This window comes from Phaethon aethereus (assembly GCF_964289735.1).
Source record: "Phaethon aethereus genome assembly, chromosome: 4".
NCBI lineage: Eukaryota > Metazoa > Chordata > Aves > Phaethontiformes > Phaethontidae > Phaethon > Phaethon aethereus.
Genome location: NC_138578.1, coordinates 1,483,298 through 1,503,495, shown reverse-complemented (window position 1 = coordinate 1,503,495; position 20,198 = coordinate 1,483,298). Strand labels below are relative to the sequence as shown.

The window sequence follows — 20,198 nt, the reverse complement described above, 5'->3', positions numbered from 1 at the left end:
AAGTAACAGCTTCCAACAGGTAGACTATTCGAGGCCACCTAGCGCAGCTCTCATTCAGAAGACAAGTCTACAGGTTCCTTAAACATTACAGGCTTGCTGTGGCGCTATACTTGCTCAAACCCTGTTCTGAGTTCTCAGAGTCAGTTTTCAGTCAGCTACTCCAAAGCACCAACCGGTATCGTCAAGACGTTGTTCCTGAGCTACAAACAGGCCAAAATGGAACTGTGAGACCCTAGCACACCCCGCCCCACAAACTACGAAGGAGTTAAAAATGCCCCTTCCGACATACCAACCTGACAAACAAGCACCGGTTAGCTCAACAAAAGGAAAGGCAACCCTGCAAACTGAGAAGTTTAAACTACTTCTCTGAACTCCTCGAGACAGGGATCGGTAGGCTAGCGGTACTTGCCATAGAGCTAGCGGGAATACACAAACACACACACACATAAAGAAGTGGACATACCCTCAACTGGTCAAGCAAAAATTATACCTGCTCGTAACAATATAAACCCACCTGCCATGATGTCATCCAGCGTGTCATTGAGCGTCTGAGCAGGGCTGGCTACCATTAACCCTTGCTGTGTTTCTGTCAGTATTCCTTGCCCCAGCCCTGCTAGTTGTGCTTGGCCCAATACTGGCTGTCCAACTATAACACCTTGCAGTTCTGTAAGATTTGCGATGGACCCTGGAGGTAAGGAACCTGCTGCCAGAGGCAAAGCTTGTGGCATCGCCAGAGGCTGAATTGGTGCAAAACCCGTCTGCGCAGCAGCTTGCTGAGTATCATCTTTAAGCAAGATGGGGTCCACTTGCTGTAATCGTGCATAGTCTCCCTCTGAGAGTTGCTCTCCTACCCCAACAGGAGTCAGTAGTCCCAGATGCTGGCAAGACTGTTGCTGCTGCTGCTGCTGCTGGAGCTGAATTCTTTGCGCTTTTACCTCTAGATATTGCTTCTTTAGCTGCTGCTGAGTTTTCAGCTGTAACTCTCGCTCCACTTTCTGCAGTTCCTCCAAAATCTTTTGTTTCTTCTGAATTTGTTCCTCTCTCGTTTTATTCAGCTCCTCAATCTTCTCTTTGGTGAGCTGGTCAGCGTGTGCCAATTCCAGGGACTGCAGCTGAGCGTTCTTCTCTATGGCTTCTTTTATCCTCTGCTCCAGCTCTGTCAACTTGCCCTGAGCCTCTTCTACAATGCTCTCTGGAGACTGATTGGTGATGTAACCCTGTACATCCTGGTTGTTTGCTGGCAAATGACTGCTGGACTTTTGTTTAGAAGCAGCTGTGTGAAAAAGAAACCCCCTCAGAACCAATGGAAGTGCATACGAATGGCATCCTCATTATAGAGCTACTGTTGGGATGCTAAATGGCCGGTTGCGCACCAAGACACAGCACCCACAGGTCAGCGTGTACTGTAAGGCCCTCAAAAAAACCCCGTACCTTTGGCTATCAATTTTAATACAGCAGTCAGATTGCAATTTAACAGTACAGATTACTGCGCATACATTCCAAATAACACTGCGCTACGTTGACATATTTACTCCAACAATTGTTACACTTTTGCCAAATGAGGCGATTGTCTCAAGAGCCGTTGTTATCGAGTGGTGCTACAAGATCAATGGAAACAAAAAGAAAGGATATGCTGTCTCTGTACTCCATGTTATGCGTCTGGTATCGTGTTAAGACATAAACGTATGGTTACAGCCCTGAAGCACAGCAAAAGCGATGTAAAAACATCTCGAGGGACAGGTGACTTGTTCTAGGCCACCAGTTGCGCAAGTAACTGTACGTTTTAGGCAGCGCTACGCTTTTTCGGACTACTGAATCCTTTCACTACAGGTATCCAGCTTTGCTCAGTTGACAAACAGCGCTAGAAGCCAGGATAGTCATTTATATTTAACGTGATCTAACAGGGTATGTTTAGCCACTACATTTTATCCATAGCAGACATGATTTTTGCCTGTGTCAAAACTCAGCTCTCTGCCCAGGCAAGGCAAATGTTTCAGCCTTCCTGTAAGAATGAGCGATGGACTAATCCAATTCATCTTTTATGAAGAAGTCCACAGTAACACAGCTGACATGATCTGCCATACCGGTTGGAGAAGGAAAAATCGGTTAATTTTGAAGGGCGAAAGGCAAATCAAAACTCAGGATTTGAGTCAGTGGAGGTGCCCAGTTTCTTCCAGTCATCCTCGCTGTATTTCCAGAACAATACAAGTGTACACACAGTATTAATTTTATGACATGCACGCCTGTATTTGCACTACCGCTGATCCTCGATAAAAATTGTTTTGGAAGAGAATTCTTAAGCAAAGAAAGCGTTAGGTGTCAAAATGGCGATATCAAAATAGATGCAAATTTAGTCCTAGGAGGACCTGAGCCACATCAGACTACATATTTTATAGCACAAGAAATTCCGCCTTCAATCAAATTAGTCAAAACCACTCCAAGACTGCTATCCTAAGTAAACGCAAGTTATCAAATAAACTACGATATGGAGTTAACATTGTTTTTTCAACTTCCGTTATCAAATTTATATAGGCTTCTGGGTGACATTTTGCATTAGTCCAGTATGTCAGACTAATATATATTTTAACATATTTACTTAGGCAGATTTCTTGACACTTAATAATTACAGGGTTAGATGACTGATACTTCGTATTTGGCCGATAAGCAATCCTTAAAAAAAAAAATTTAAAAATTGCACTTTCCTTGACGGAATTCGTAAACACTCTTCATAGGAACTACTCTGCTACAAGTGCAACCCTTTATCGTCTACCTAGGAAGCATATTTAGAAAATAAGCTCCAGAGCTAAGACTGACCTTTATTTCTGATGGGAAGGGTTGTGGCGACATTAGCAGGGGGTTTGTCAGGCTCCTGGGGTGGGACGACCATGGGCAGCGCCTGCACTGGTACACGAGGAGCCTAAAATGTTGGATACTAACAGATTACTTCTCTCATACTCTAATCTAGTTATAATTCAATAGAAGGTAAACAAAACCTGTCAGAAAAGCACACTTTCATGGAACTGATAACATTTAATACGTTTTTTTTATATGCTGAGTTCAATAGTTAACGATTTGAGATGCATCTGCCTTTTATACACCTTGCATTTTTAACAGAAGAAATGACTTGCCAAACAATACTCATCTCAGCATGGTACAGTGCTATACTATGGTAAAGCAAATACAAGCCACAATGGGCTACAAATGTAATTCTGAAGAGCCTCATTAAAATAGACCTTCTCCCTCGCTGGGGTTTTTTTCCCCCCCTCATTGTTTTCTCCAGTAATATATACAGAGCAAGAACAACAACTATGAAAGCACTACACGGCAATGCTCAAAGAGCCTTTACCGTTTTCACAACAGCTCAAAGTCATTTTCAGTGTGTTCACCTACAGTTCAGTTCAGAAAATGATACGACGCTCTTCTCATCTGCAAACTCTGACTAAGGTGCAAGAAGAAATGCAAAAGTGCCCCAAAAATCTACAAACAAGCGGCCCTTAAATCTTACCCTATTTAAATCATGGGATGGTGGGGTCAGCTGAGTAGCGTCAGGTGGAGGAGCAGAAAGCAAGTTATTTGGGTAATCTAGAAGGTAACAAACCACGCTGGTATGACCACCTTTTGCTGCCTCTATTAACATAGTCGATCCATCCTAAAGAGGGAAAGATCACAGTATTAGGCAAATGCATCGTCAAAACACGACGATGCTGAAGCATTTTGGGAGACACGACACGGTACAGACAAGGACCACGTTAATAAATATTCATTCAATCTGCAGTTAGCACACATCTAAACTTCAGGACTCTTAAGTATTTCCCGAAAAAATAATGCTTTCTCATATTTTCCTTCCTCTTCCACAATTACGACCTTGCAACCAGAGTGCAACCTTAACGTTCACGGTAATCAATACACCCGTGCTCCTCCTAACTCTAAATTCTATAAATAGGTTCGTGACCATAATACCCGTTCGTGGAAATACCAGCTCCTGCATCTTACTCCAACTTAAATCATGACACGCTGGGTCAGTTGCCGAGAATGCAAAAGGAGCAAATTCGCTCGGGCACCGCTACATTTAAGGTTAGTGAAAGACTACCTAAGAGGAAAATAAGGTAGGTGAGCGACAAACCTTCAATCTGTGTGTAGGATCAGCACCATGAGCTAGCAGTAACTCCACAACTGCCAAATGACCTCCAGCACAGGCCAGCGACAATACCGTATGATCGTTGTTAGCTGTGGTCCTATTCACATTTGCTCCTTCAAAAACAGAAGGTGAAAGGTTATTTAAGAAAACTTCAACTGGTTCTCCTCCACCAAAAGCGACAGGAAGTTAAGTTTTTTCTTCGATATGAAAACACAGTTCTCCATGGCTGGAGTCTTACAACTGACAAATTGAACAGCCCATTACTACTATCACCAGAAGACCACTCCAAACGCACTGTTCCAGTGGCTATGTTGGCAAGCGTGGAACATCACAGAGCAAGCGAACCTATCGCTTTTCCATTTGGCCACAGTTGTGCCAGAGATATGCCTCTTTTAAAAACCAACAAACAAAAAAATGCTAAGATCCAGCGCATGGACGCGTGTATCTTGGCATCAGCAAGCAGATGACTAATTGCAGCGCTGCTTCTTTCCTCTACGATCTGCACAGGGAAAACAACATCACCCTGGAAGCTTTAGGCCAGGTCTGTGCCATACAAAGAAGGTACAAGAAAAATACTTCAGTACCAGCTCGAGAGAGAGAGAGAGAGAAAAAACAACAATGCCAAGCTCTGCATCAACTCCACGCGCTCAACCGTGATGTAAGGCTGGAGCCGATAGTTCTGACAACATAAAGAAAGTTGTAGTCAAAATTTTGACACAAACACGCACTGGAAGTTAGACTTCTGAAAAGACAGTGCTCAAAAGCTGCATCAGGAGCTTGTAGGCAGCCAGTAACCACTACTACTGTTGCTGCTTTTACTAGGAATTAGAGACTGGAATATAACCGTTTTTAGAAGTAGCTGCAGTTCCCACTAGTCTCACCAGAGACCAGAGGTGATCATTATGTGCCTAGTGAGAATCAAAAACCTACTGAAGTTAGAACATTTGCAATAAATCCAAGGAAGTTAGGCTAGTATTGACATGTTCTTAACCTCGAGCATTTCTAACAGCAGGAAAACCAAAACCTTTTCACGCTCTTACCTTTGCTAATCAAGAACTGAACAGTGCAAACGTGACCTGCCCTTGCAGCTTTCATGAGAGGCGTTCTTCCACCTTCTGATTCATGCTCCTAGAGCAGATAAAGAAAGGCTTAAAATTCAAAATTACAAAGCAGCACACGTGAAAGGATGCAATTCAGCCTTTTGTTTTTTCCAACGGAAAGACACCAGATGTGGAAGATACTTTTACAGTTTTTCACAAACCACAGACGTAAGAATTTAAGTAACATCTTAACTGAGTGTATCTTGCAGACAGTTTGAAACTATCTACCTACCTTTGCACAGGTCTGAGACTCTTAGACAAGAAGCACTGACACATGTTGGGGATTTAAGTTAAACAAAATGTGTTCGGTCGTGTTTAACTTCACTATTCGATAGCATACTAGTGTACAAGCCTAGTGAAACGTAAAAATGAATTTACCTCCGTCATCTTAACTGCATTACGGTACACCAAATAGATCACATGAAAACAGAACTATCAACTCTTTGCTGCTTAAGTAACAGAACAAATTTGCAGACTCGAGTATTAACCCATAATCAGCTCAACAATTCAAAGCTGAACACCATTCAGAACTGTACATGACAAAAGAACAAAACCGCCTATTCTTCTGTAGAAGCAACCTGGAATGGCTTGGAAACTTTTTGAACATCAACCACCAACATACTGCAACTGACCTAAGCACTTTCAGATAATTAAACAGTATAAAAACCATTAGAAAAGCATCACCGATTCTCACTTAGTTAAAAAAAAAAAAAAAGGTTACAAGAGAATTTGAATATAACTACAACAACGAACAGCAAACTCCTTAAGTTTTCAGCAAAGAACACAGGACCAAAATAAATAAATGGATAAATACATGTCAGTAATTTTATTTCCTAACTTTTTTTATGAAGGCAATGACTTACCAGATCTGCACCTGCCTGAAGTAAGACATCTGCTACATCAGTATGGCCATTTTCACAGGCATATGTCAGTGCTGTGTCACCTGTTGCTGTTGTTGCATGCACATTAGCCCCTGAAGCAGTAGTAACAAGTATGTAAGCCTTATGAAGTTCAATACAGAAAATATCCAAGTCTCTTAATAATTTTTACCAGATCACAGAGCAAATTTTTAACTTCCCCGTTCCCATCTAACATCTATGAAACAGGACTCCTTAATCACACTCTAGAGGCATAAAAAAATTAAACATGAACTAGAAGCTCAATTCCAGCGAGTTTACAACAACTTCATCTTCAGAACTTAATGTCCATTAGGATCCAACTAGTAAATTACTTAAGGTTCCACAAATCTTTGTGGTCAACTTCAAATAGCTGCTAATGAAAACATTATGAAGACGAACAAAAATATTTCTCTCTTCAGGTTACATTCAGTGTCTACAAAACTATTAACAAAATGACTTCCTACCTGCAGCTAATAAATATTTAACCAGCTCCAAATGACCCTCTTGAGCAGCCTCCATCAAAGGTGTGGAACAACCGAGTTCTATGTCAGCTCCTGCTTTAATAAGAAAATCAGCAACCTCCAAAAAGCCTCCACAGCAAGCCAGAGTTAATGCCGTTTCTTGCGTCTCCTCTGTTTGCGCATTGATGTTTGCTCCTGAGAAAAACCAAACAAAACACCAAAACCACATGTACGTCAGGAAACGGTAGCTACTAAAAGCAGTATCAGCAAAGCCATTTTCTGATGCACAAGGCATCTTTTTATTACCCATTTCCTTTCTAGAGCTGTAGAGATTTTGTTCTAAAATCACGGTGTGACAAGAAGATTTGAACTTGAACTACTGCGTAACCCCTCTGAGGGCCTCAAAGCCCTTGTCTACAGCTTTTCAGCAATAACACCATCTCAAGACAGGCCATCGTGCAGAGTACCAGTTACTGACATGAACCGTTTGCTATTCCGTGCCCATCTGAAAAACACAAACCTCTTCTGAAGAACAATTCAGAATGACCTCCTAGGAAGTGAACTAGTACAGCAAAGGATATTTGCTTTAAAAAACAAAACAAAAACAGAAAATAAACCGCAAAAAAACCAATTAAAAACCGAAACCCCAAAACAACTGCTCAAAGAGGGTAAGTTGAGAAGCTGTTGAATAATAAAAGCAAATTTACAGTAACTTAACTTTTTTCTTCCCGTAACATATGCAGATGCCTACTGAATTACGGTCCACAGAAGCCACCGTAATAGTTACCTTGACCAAGTAACAGTGCCACCATCTCTTCATGGCCTTCTCTAGCTGCTTCCATTAGCGGTGTGTATCCTTCATCGTTTACCTCTTCCAAGTTAGCTCCACGTTCAATTAACAAAGCTGCCAGTTCGACATGCCCGCCACAGGCTGCCAAAGTCAACGGAGACTCAAAAGAGTCAGCAGGCATGTTCACCTGAGCGCCGCTGTCAAGAAGTAATCTTGCCACTTCCACATGGCCATCCTAGGAATTCAAAAAACCAAGATCAGAACACCGTCAAAAACAGAAAAATTGCTCCTCTTCTCCAAAGCTTTCAATAGTCATGGACTCCAATTCCCTCATGAGACACAGAAAGCAACAAGTGAGTGAAGAAGTCCAAAAATATAAGGCAACTCGCTTAATAGTTTTCCTAAGTATTTGGATACAGGCTAAAGATCTACTATTAAATAGGCACCTGAAGAAGCTTCAAGCATCATGTTTTACCGAGTATGTTAAATACAAAACTAAAATGTTGTGAAGCACCTATCAAACCTCCCTGCCAGTGGTTTAAGTAACAAGCTGGTCAACTTCACATCAAACTTAAGTCCAAGCGTTTGGGACCAGTGTATTGGGGGGAGCCAACCCAAACAGTTGCGAGGGAGCTCGACCCTATTTCAGGAGCTTGCCTCCTCCACGAGAACGATACCAAAACACTCTAGCAGCCAGGACTCCTCTTTTTTCAAGACTGTACACACAGAACCCTACGTGCAAAATTATCTAAGGAACACAAATTCTAAGAAATAACTTAAATTTAACTCAAATGTATTTCTTGTTGTGTTCTGCCAACAAATTCACTACTAGCAACACAAACAGTCTGATAAATAAAGAGGTATTAAGAGAATTTCAGTTTAAAAATAAAAATCTTCTCTTCGATCTAAGAGGGGTTTTTATGTCCTTCCTGAAGACTACAAAACCTTTAAGCTTCAAACAAGTCACTCAATGCCAATGCTCCCCACCTTGTCAATAAGAGGGAACTGTGTTTAAAATCCAACATGCAGCTACTTTCCTTGTTAAATGCAGTCTATTTTAGTTATAAAAACAACGCAGGCCAGGAGTACAGTTCGTGCTCACGTCCATGCAGACCATTACTGGCTCCTAGTATTTACATTACAGATTCCCAGCTTTTGGGGAGGGAGGCGGAAATGAGGACAGGGTTTAGGTTTAACGGTTTTGCACGCTTCCTTTCTTGAAGGGAGGCCGTGCACCATTACATTGCTCGCCTCTTGGCTCCTGCAAAAACGATCTCCCTCACTGCTCAATTTCATAGCAGAGTTAGAACTTACTTTCTGCCTACAAGAGAAAAGCCAAGACAGGACCATTTCTCCAGGCGTTCCTCATACATCACAGGCGTCACTTGAACTACAGCCTTCCCTCAGCAGTATTTTCCAGGTAGCATGACCATGCCGTCAAACTAGTTTTACCAAAACATAGCTCCTAAGTCTGCTTTCTTCCTTTAGAAATAAAGAAAATATTGGAGGCTATCATCCTCATCATGTTTTTAGTATGCCATAAATTCAGGCACTACATTTGAAGTGGCTTTCCAGCTGTACGTTTACACTCGAGCCCTGACAGTGACATACCCAACTGCCATTCGGCTCTGCTTTTGTTTACACAGAAGCAGAGACTGGCTTGGTCAGTGCACTCCAACAACAGAACAGACTCTCCGAGCTGGTCTTCTCCATCAGGAAAGGGCAATCATTCAAACTTGGAGTTAACCATCATGGGAGCAAGTCCGACACACAAAACACAGGAGGGCTGCGTATCAAAACCAGCAGCTTACCAGGAACACAAGGCTTTCCCAAGGTTGTCACTGAACAATGTACATACACCTTGGTCTCAGATTGACTAAAAAGAGGTAGCAAACCGCAGCCCTTGCCATCCTCGCCAAGCTAGAAGGTACAACCCCAAAAAGCTCTTCTCCAGACAAGATAAGAAACAGCATCTGACATGTTTACGCTTTGTTTTCTTAACTTTTTCATACCTTCTTCTGATATCGAGGGAGCAAAACGTGATTTCCTCTCAGAAAAATATCTAGGACATTAACTAGGACATATTCACCTTTTACAAGAAATGACAACACTATTTTAGGGAAAAACTTCAAGACTCCATAAAGAATCTTTCCTCAGGGAGATGCAGACACGGTGCCTCAACCATCAGGGTCTGGCAAAACAGCTCGCAAATCATCCCCGAGTCACGACAAGTACGGCAAACAGCAGTATAAAGCCGTGCTTCAAAACTGCTTATATGGGCCAAGCAGCCTTGAGAGTAACTGACGGTGAACAGACCAGCAAATGTTATCCATGCTTCAACAAACCTCGCAATGGGGTGGTATCGTTCAGCTCGGCTGCAACAACTAGAAAAAGCCCCTGGAACTGCTACTTGATCACAAAAAGTCATCTGACCCATCTGCACAAGCGCCCCGAGTGAGTTTTCACCATCAGCCTCTGTGTGCAATCAGTACTCAGCCCTCGCTGCGGAAGATTAGGTTACTTCAGTAAGAGGAGGCACAAACTAGACAAACCTGCTTTTTGCTCCCGCAAGGCAACTCACACTGCCCAACAACTCATTTGCATTAGACCAATGTTAACTGCTGTCTATAAAAAAGCTCTCCGTCAGAAGTCTTCCCGAATGCCTTGTAGGACAAGGTTTAAACAGTTCTCACTGGCTTCCAAGTGCTATACCACATACAAAAAAATTCTGTGACATATATTCAAGTTCAGTGCTATTCTGGAGAAGGTAGTTTTCTTCTGCTACCGAAAAGCAACAACTGTTTCTGCAAAAAAAAAAAAAAAAAATGCTGAGATGAGAAGCCCGTGCACTGCTTTATTTCAGGCTGCAACCTCTCTAACTACTGCTGCTCCCTCTCTTAAGCAGAGCTGAAGGTTCCGAGACTCTCCTATCAATTCTGAGCAGCAGTGTGGAAATGCCTGCTTAGGGACAAGGTTCCTGCAGAAAGAAGGGAGACAGATTTCCACCCCTCCCAATCACTCAATACATCTTAAAAAATGGGTCTCAACCCTCCTGTGAGTCTAACGGACTTCTCTAAGTCTGTTGGTGGAGGGCCTTGCTCCACGAAATACAGCTTTCTCTGCAGACTTCCAATCTGCCAAAAAGCCATCCTGATGAGAAGGGTACAGCAACATCAACAAAGGTAATTTTGTCATCACCTTCCAGGGAACTCGCTGCGAGGACAGCACCGGTGATATTTATATGTCTAATCTGTTAAGATTTCAGCATGAGATCAACAATAGCTCAAGTCCTCTCTACCTACATGGCTTTCTTCCTAGCTGCTTCTTGAGAAGTATAATGGTTTCTGTTAACGATTCCCCTATGTGAAGTCATTACCTTCCTTGCATAGAAATAACCGGCTCATTTTACAAGAGTAAGTAAGGGTTTGTGGTAGTCCTCTATGGCCACAGATTCACATCGGGACGCTACACAAGCCTAGTGACATTGAAAACTCAACCCATGAGAAATCTAGTTAGAGAGGAGGGGAACAAGGAAACCCAAGAGACAAGTTTTCAGTTTTACTTCTAAGTTCCATATTCAGATGAAGAATTTTGAATATGTTGGCATAAGGCACAAACTACTGACCTACCTAAGCATGCTGCAGCTGTGCATCCTAAATAGAAGAAGCCGCCTCTGCAGTAAGCAATGCACAACAGCCTGCTGCAATTCAGGGTCACAAAGAAAACTGGGGGGAGGCCTAAAAATGGAGCCTCGTTCTGCTCCATCTCGTTTCATTTTCTCTTCTCCAGCAGGAAAAATTCAAAACATTCTGAGTTCTAGAAACACAAACTGACACCTGCTGGATTTTTCATCCTGCTAGCTTATCCCGGCAACCCTCGGTATGGCGCAGTGTTACTGACTCATGGCAGGCTATTCACTTCTCTGTGAAGGGGTAGTGCAGTCTGAACAATTCTTGGAGGAGAAATTAAGGGAACAAATGGGCACATTCACTCCATCATTGAAACAAATTTCTAAAGGAAATGGCCACAGAAATTCTATCTCATTACCTCAGGTAATATGTAGGAAATAGGTTTCAAACAGGATACGTGCTTTGAAGAAGATGCACATATATGAGACTTACACAGCTGTTCAAGGCTAACGGTACTTCAAACAGCAAAACTATCTAAAGACACCTATTTAGCGTTTCCTTCACTACGAAAGCCTGGAACAATCTAAAGTCCAGCATCAATTATACCATACCAGCACCAAAACGTACCCATAAATAACCTTTTCAAGGGGAAGCCTCACATATATTTGTCTTCTACAGCAAAAAACTACTATCCAAAAACCAGAGCTGTTATCAGAATCTTCGTAAGTGCTATGAAAATGGTAATCTATTCTACCCTGTGATTTCACAATTGCCTTAGACAGGCAAAGCAGCAACACAGAAAGTACTCTTAGCAGTAACGAGTTCACAATTTCCCCTTCCATTTCCTAGCTGCTTCCCAAAGAGCTCCTGATCGTGCGTTTTCAAGGAGCACGTGGCCATGTGAAGCACACTAAAAGAAGTTGCACATGCACACCTAAACATAACCACCTACTCTGAAAGAGAACTTAGCTTACAGACTCCTTAAACATGACGCAAGTATGTTAAATGCCTCCAATAGCCAGGCGATGACCATATTCACCGCCTATGTTCAGCCCACATTAGAATTGTTAAAAGCATTTCAACAACCACGGAGGATTTTCCACTTAAAGTTAATTAATTTGGAGATTCCCTTAGAAAGGATTTCCCTATCGTAAGCTAAAAGTTGCTCACCCACAAGCCTGCAAAATTACACAAAGAAAAAAAATGGGTGCTGTTCAAATAAATTACTGTTATTTACTTAAATTACTGTTATTTACTTTTGGCTACCTCTTGAAGTCATTAATTTCTCTGAACTGAGGTCACAGAGGTATCTGTTTCAAACCAGGCCTCCATGATCACCAGAAGGACAAAAGCAAGGGGCAAGTGACAGAGTAACAACAAGGAGAGACGTAGCCTACAGAAGCTGCTTTGGGACAACGAGCACACAGCCTCACTCACCGACTTCTGCCACTACAGAAAAAATGAAGTGCAGCTGAACATACGGGGACCTACTTATTCAAACGATGGGTTAATAGAGCTCTCCTGCTAATGCTCACATGATGCAAGTTTTAGTTGATGTCTCTTAAGACTTCAACTACTCGGTCCACGAGAGCAGGAGTTCAATTCTGCTGTTTTGGGAAGTACTGTTTTTCGATGAGGTACGCCCCGCCCCCCCGATTTCTCCTGCCAAAGGGCCATCAAGTACACAAGAGAACCAAATCATCACGTAGTTAGGTTCTGTAGCAAAACGAGACCAAAGGGAATCGCTTTGTTCATCTTCTGGAAGCAAAGAGAGTACATACGCCCCAGAGCTCAAGCCATACATCTCTTACCATGCAAGCCTCCATGAGAGCAGTATGCATTTCATCTGTCTTGTGTTCCTGGTCTGCACCAGCTTCCAGCAGAAATCTCACCATTTCTAGATGCCCTGTATGGAGAAAATACTTAGAAGATAAAAATACTTTAGAAAGCGCATTTCACAAGTCATAGAAAGGGTCTAACGTACGTAACAAAGGTAACAGAAGGCCATGCTACAACATTAAAAAAAAAAAATCCCATGAAACACTCTTGAAAGCCATGTTCATCTCTACGCCTTCAACACGCACCGAAGCTTAGCAGCATAGTTACTACAAATACAATGCAATTCACTTAAGTTTCTAAAGTCATGTCCGCACTAGATGTGTTGCTTGAGGTGACATTAGAGCAGAGTAGCACACACCCCAAAAGCTTTACCAGGGCGTTTTATTTTGTGCAAAGGTCTTTGATTTTTTTCATCTACAGAATGTTGCTTTTTTGTTGGGGGTCACGGTTTTCCCTCTACTTGCTTGACATTAAGGATTCAGGGGTACTGTTTTTACAAAGGACATCGTAACCAATCCCTGAGCTAACACCAACCCTCAGATCATAAAAAAGACAAAGCAGATGGACCTTCACACTCCCAAGCATACTCATAAGAATTCAACCATCTGCAGGAATCCTCCCACAACAGGAACACCTAACAGCTTTTTTTCACAGTATTTGCTCTCAAGCTCTCCATTAATTCATGGCTACATTTCACCAAGACCTCTATGTGTGCCAAGTCCAGTCAACTTCGCTGCACACTCATGACCAACACAATAAGCAAGCATAAAAAACCGAGTCAAAGAAAAAAAATACTCCATTTCGTAACTCAGCATGACCGTGGCTAAACTTGGAAACTACAACTACGCCTAGCAACACCACAAACAGTACAGATACTGCCCAACGTGAGGCTACGTTGCCTTTTCGCCCTTCCCCCTTTATTTGGGAGAAGTCAGTGACCTTCTTGGTCCTAAGTATCATGTCATTCTACAACAGGAAGCAAGCAACATGAGACAATTAAGAGCTTATCTTTACGCCCTAAACAGGATATTTGTGCATTTCTACGTTTGCTCCACAAGATAGACGTATCATATACGGGTAAGGTGAAATACATAAAAGCCTGCCTATCTTCACTTCTGTCCCATGTATCCCAGGGAACAACTGACTAAGCACAGACTGTAATTTTTCAGCTCTGCTTTCCAACCTCACTTCAGGATTCAGAGCCCAAGAGCATCTTCTCAGTGAAGGAATGTTTTGGGGTCCCACTCACCTCTTCCAAATACAGCCTATGCTCCGATAGCCCCCATGGAAGAAAATTACCACGGCTTAGGAAGGCATTCAGCAACAGTGAACCAAAAGTTTATCAAAGCAGATAAAAGAAACGTAAATGAAAGACTAAGACCATCTTCTACTGAGGTGCCACAAAAGTACCTCTGCTACCAACATCAATTACTCTATGATGCCAAAAGCCCCTCTAATAGCTGTAATAAAACATGTCCTACGTGACTGCAACAGAACCGCTCAGCAGCGTGAACACATTTGGCCTCTTAATTCAACATCATCATCTCTTGCTCGTGCGATGCAAGATAGCAGCCTAATACTCTAAGGAAGGGAATAAAGGCCTGTTGCCTGAGCACTGACACCTAAAAGGCAAGGCTCAAGATCTCACATGTTTTCCAGTGCTAAGTCCTTTAGATTTAGGTATTTTCCAAGCCTAAGCAGATGCATGTCATACAATATAGTTACTTTACAGAAAGTTTAACATACTTATTGTGTGACAAAGCGTGTTATTTCCTCACTGCATAACTCATTAATACAGTAGAGTAAAATCTTGTGAAACATCATAAAGGCCCACATATAAGTTTTATATCTTGACACTTGCACTTGCCACACTGATCATCATTTCACGTACGGTGCATGTATGCTATGGGGTACCCCCACCAGGACAAAGGCAGTAGACAGTGTCTATTTCTAGCCTTTGAATGCATTCTGTCCTCAACAGCAAGGCTGAATGAATACATGTTTGCAAACACTTTCCCCACCCGCCCCACTTGCCCACGCTCGTTACACCTTTGTAACGAGTGCAGCATTTGGTACTATACCTTTGTAGCAAGCCAGCGTAAGTGCGCTCTCCTTGAATTCATTGGAATGCGTATTTATGCCTGCTCCATTTTCTAACAGCACTCTGGCCACTTCCACATGGCCGGCACTTCCTGCTTCCATCAGAGGAGTGTGACCATTCTCATTATGGTCCTCAATACTAGCGCCCGATTCCAGCAGTACTTTCACAACATCTACATAGCCTCCAGCACAGGCATATGTAAGGGCTGTATTGCCTAAAGCCACAGGAGAAAACAGGTGGAAATCAGAATGTGATAGCATTTCTACGCTGGGAACTTCAACGTATGCTCCATTTCATCACTTTTACCAGTCTAACTTAAGGAACAGGGTTTTTTTCGGGATACAGACCAATAACTAGAAGAGAACAGTAACTAGAAGCAAAGGCTCCAGGGAGACCTTATCGCAGCCTTCCAGTACTTAAAGGGGGGTTGTAAGACAGATGGGTATAGGCTTTTTAGGAGGGTCTTTTGTGACAGGACAAGTGGTAACGGTTTTTAACTGGAAGAGGGGAGATTTAGACTAGATGTAAGGAAGAAACGTTTCAGAGTAAGAGCGGTGGAACACTGGCCCAGGTTGCCAAGAGAGACAGTAGATGCCCCATCCCTGGAAACATCCCAGGTCAGGTTGGACGGGGCTCTGAGCAACCTGATGCACTTGTCAGAAGGTGTCCCTGCTCACTGCAGGGGGGCTGGACTAGACGGCCTTTGAAGGTCCCCTCCAACCCAAACTATTCTATGATTCTATGAACTACAGGGAGCAGGAAAAAAAAAGCAAGGAACTGTACAAAGTAGCTCAGTACTGACCGACTGAAGATCTCTATGTGCCTGGTGGCTGTATTGATGCAGTTCTACCATTTCTATCCCAGCTAATCCCAGTTTCCGTCACAAAAACCCATCCCTTTTCCTGTTAATCAGCAGGGACATACTACGCTATAAAAAGGAAGGCTCAAAACAAGCAGCAGAAAAAACTGCTGGTTCTAAACCAAGTCTTGAACACCTCTAAAGGGCTAGTTCAAAAATGCTCAGTCTTTACAAAAAGATGAAAACAACCTTCGTGGAAAAACTCCAAAAATATGTATCTGCACAGAAGATTCAAACAATATGCCTTTATGAAAGATACCTTGAAAAAACTGAAAAGTCAAAGCGTAATTAGTACTCAGAACTACTTCACTGAAGGAAAGGAAAAAAATAATATAGTGTGTTCTGATATCCCATGTTTTGTCATCATTCAGGGTCAGTACTCACTTTGTCAACGACTGTTGACTACACACAATCTCCCCAGTTCAAGGCCACAGAAACTAAGACAGTAATTCCCCATTTGGTCACTTAAACACAAATGCCTACCAAATTGCCATGGGAAAGACAGGGAGAGAAAAAGGGGGGGGGGAGGGGGCAGGGAACAGCTGGCATGTTCTTACATTTACTATTTTCCCTTGCTTTCCTAGGCTTGACACCAAATAATTTTCTATGTACACACAAACTTCCCAAACTGTGCTTAAAATACTATATGACAACAAATCCTACGTATGCAAATACCTTTCAGTTACTAAATGGCCTCATCCACCTTCCTATGTCTGCAGCCAACTAGTATTTTATAGCTTCTATAAAAAAGCTTTTATAGCTTCTTACTTTATAGATTTTTTTTTTTAAAAAAAAAGCAAAGGCCAAGCAGTAAAACTGCAAGGAAGCATTCTGCATTGCTTGGCTGAGGGCCATTCCTCCCAAAGTTCCACAAAAACTTTACACCCGCTGCAAATCTCAGCTGTTCAGTTGTTTTCAACAAGCTCTACCACATTTATTTACCTGTTGATGACTGTGCATTCACATCAGCACCATGAGCTAGCAGCAACTTGACAATTTTGACATGTCCACCATTAGCAGCAGCCATTAAAGGTGTTATGTCTCCTTTAATACCACGGTCCTCTACATTAGCATGCATTGCCAGAAGAACCTGTGAACAGAAGGGTGATCAACACTGGCAAGTGACAAACCAGCGTGTTGAGACTGTTGAAACGACAAATGAAGCCCCCCACCTTCACCACCATACAGTTCTGTGTTACCAACACATAGCGAGAGCAAGCACAAAGAATGCATTAGCAACATTCAGTGTACATCTAAGTCTTGATTTGCCAGTTAACTGACATTTTCCAGTACCTTAACACCGCCTTCCAGGTGCCTAAGACTGGAATACTTCATTTCAACACTTATTTTCGTACAATACACATGTACTAAAACCAGCTAGGAAACCAACCTGCGCAAGCTCATAATATCCTGCTGAGCAGGCTAAACAAAGGAGACTTTCCCCTTCTTCTGTGTGCTCGTTCACACTTCGTCCTTCAATTAGTAACTTGCGCACAGCGTTTACATCTCCTTCTGAACAAGCCTCTGCCAAGCTGCGGCTAGAAAAATAGAAAACATTTAGAAGTGAAAATTGACTATGCTTGAAATGCTTGCTCTACATGCAGAGTAAAAATCCAACATGCCATCAGGATGCAGTCAACAGAAAAAAAAACACAATCTAAAAAACGTGCCAACTGCTAATTAAAGAGGTGCCTTTTTTCTTTTTTTTTTTTTTTAAACACTCGAGGTTTTCCACGTAACTTTTCTGAAAACTGAGTAATGTGCATATTCAACCGCTCCTGTTACTAAACTTTAACAGAAGTCTACATGAGAAACATCTGCTGGACGAGCATTTGGATTACCATATTCTACACTATGTACAAGTAGAAGCAGAAAACGTGTTGAAAGAAGAAACGACCGTGGACCTGATATACTGCCTCAGCACTACAGGTGCAGCACTATGTTATGTCGTACAAAAGCACAAAACCTTTTTTGGTAACCATTTAAGAATCTGAGACCAAAGTAATAACTTTCCCTTTTCAAAGGCTCATCATACAGCACTGCAAACAAGTCACTGTTGGTTCATGTTACGAATTATGACACAATATACAGCCTCAGCCTGTTCCTGCTTTTTAGTTCCAGTTTGAAAACACAGGTTTTGTCCCACTTGCTTTCTGAAGTAAGGTTCAAAGAACAGGACAACTGGTGAAATGACGCTAAATACAACACCATGGCTATTTCTTTCCAAATCGGCAATCTCTACTCAGAGCTGCATTCACATTCTCTTTTGCCCCAGGACCAGTGAACACACAGAAATCGCCTGTCCAACTTAACAACAGTAACTTTTGTTCAGCACCACAACCTAAGCTAAAACAAACCACCCGCATCACTCTTCCATAACAAAACTAATCACCTCCCCGCTGTCCTGTGCTAAAAACCCCAGAATTCTGTAATGCAACCCGATGTTTCTGTTGCGGGCCTAACTCAACCAAGCAGAGAAGTGACAAGTTCTCCTGGTTTGGTAAGCCCAAAATCAGACTACTAGTGGTTCTCGTGTCACTCCGTTATTTCTTCGCTTCTATCACTCCTATTCTGCTCGAGTCAAAAAAGGATCTACTCGAAGGCAATTTTCAATCCCTCCGATTGTCTTCTGTCTACATTGCCTTCATGCCAAAACAATTATTGCTTTGTGAGAATAGAAGTTGCAGTCTGACGTATTTCTCTGTTCTGCTCCAAATAATTGGATCAATAATGATAAATCCAAGACTACTGGCCTCACCACCCCCACTGCCCTTTCAGCTCTTCTCCATTTAGGAAGGCCCATCAACACAAAACTAACTCAAAAGGGAAGGGAAAAATAAGGTAGCTGACAGAATAACTTTTGCAAGCTGTGTGACTCAATGCGAATGAGCCGTCTGTAAAACACTCAGTACATCAAAGCGCACATTTGTGTAGAGAGGACTAACCCGTATATTGTACCCATAACGCTCATGTAATTTGTGCCACCAGACACAATGTTAATACATAGAGAATTATTTCTCCGATATGTCTGTCCACCGCATTTGCCACATCTATTTTTATTTCCCACGTCCTCCGTCCCAATAACAACTTTGGCAACAGCCACCGCTCTCAAAATAAGAGGTAGCTGGGGGCAGAGAGGGAGGCGCACGGAGCAGAAGCAGACATAACCCCAAACTGTTCTGGCGTTCTTCGTACGTCCCGATCAACACAGGAAGAAAAGTTTCTTTGGCGTTAGTACAGCAGGACCAAACTGCCAACTAGCACAGCACCACTTGGTTGCTCCTACTACGGCTCTCTTGTCCTAAGAGAAGGTCAAAAGCTTGAGGTCCAAAGCAGCGGCTCCATGTCCGAGGTCCTGCCCAACGCAAGAAAGCTGCCGACCGCCGTGAAGGCTCCAGTCCCTCAACACTGTTCTCCTTCCTCAATTAGAAAGGCGCACTAAAGACCTCTACAACAACGTACTGTTTTGGTGGGTTTTTAGTTCCAAAGGCGGTTTCATGCTATCACTGAACGGCCCATTTTGGGATTTGCAATTTTTCGGTACAGTTCTCAAGCCCACCCTATTTAAGAGCTTAGAAATCTTGTTTCTATAGTTGGTCAGGTTAAATTAGTCGGAGCGTGATTTCTGAGTTCTAAGCAGTATTAATTGCTTTACTCCCCACTGCAAGACCTGACAGTCCAGGAATATTTAACCGGAGAATCACATGTGGTGACTTGGCCCTAATTCCTCTTGAGCAAGAGTTTCACCATCCTGTAATCAGAAGCGATACAACAAGAAAAATTGCTTCTAAAAGTAGCAGACTACTGAAAAAATCCAATATAAAATGCGTGGCTTACTTGTCCGTCTGCCCTGCATTTGCTGTGCTTTCTGCTCTCATCCGGGTAAGTGCAGCGGCAGCTTCATCCAACGCGCAACTGACCGAAGAAGTCAGTCTGCGAAGCACCTCAGGATCTGCAAATGCTTTACCGTCAGCTGTAGACAGCTTACCTATTCCTTGCATTCCGATTTACAACAAATCGGTACGCGTGCCAGGAAAGGAGAAAACAGAGAAGTTGAAATTGAGCCTACGAGAGGTGTTGGCAGAAGCATTCCAAGCATAACGCACTACAGCTTCCAAAATGAAGGGATTAACTGTTTACAACGCTCATTGAAAAGCTGCGCTTACATGTGATGCGCATGAATGAAACCCTCCAAGCCACAGAAGGCATTATTTTTCAACTATTGACAACTACTTAGTATAAGCAACTAGCGAAGCTTTTCATACAGTAATTGTTACAAAACAAAGCCTCATTGAGCAATTTAAGTTTTGATTTAAGGCTGCAAGCCAAGGTCAGGCCGCAATTTTCATTCAGGTTCTTAGTAATCCAGCATTGAAGGAATC

General features: G+C 42.5%; 1 protein-coding gene across 2 annotated transcripts in view; it reads right to left on the bottom strand.

Moving 5' to 3' along the window:
- Window positions 1–20,198, bottom strand: part of ANKRD17 (ankyrin repeat domain 17) — a gene marked incomplete at its 5' end in the record, with an annotated part of 95,414 nt that overhangs the window by 31,410 nt on the left and 43,806 nt on the right. For both annotated transcript variants that reach the window (XM_081999340.1, XM_081999341.1), the window contains 13 exons: window positions 515–1,273; window positions 2,815–2,917; window positions 3,506–3,649; window positions 4,124–4,251; window positions 5,179–5,266; window positions 6,102–6,211; window positions 6,602–6,793; window positions 7,386–7,623; window positions 12,829–12,923; window positions 14,938–15,171; window positions 16,759–16,906; window positions 17,207–17,354; window positions 19,654–19,810. In XM_081999340.1, the coding sequence (XP_081855466.1) occupies window positions 515–1,273; window positions 2,815–2,917; window positions 3,506–3,649; window positions 4,124–4,251; window positions 5,179–5,266; window positions 6,102–6,211; window positions 6,602–6,793; window positions 7,386–7,623; window positions 12,829–12,923; window positions 14,938–15,171; window positions 16,759–16,906; window positions 17,207–17,354; window positions 19,654–19,810 (2,544 nt within the window). The remainder of the gene's footprint in view (window positions 1–514; window positions 1,274–2,814; window positions 2,918–3,505; window positions 3,650–4,123; window positions 4,252–5,178; window positions 5,267–6,101; window positions 6,212–6,601; window positions 6,794–7,385; window positions 7,624–12,828; window positions 12,924–14,937; window positions 15,172–16,758; window positions 16,907–17,206; window positions 17,355–19,653; window positions 19,811–20,198) is intronic.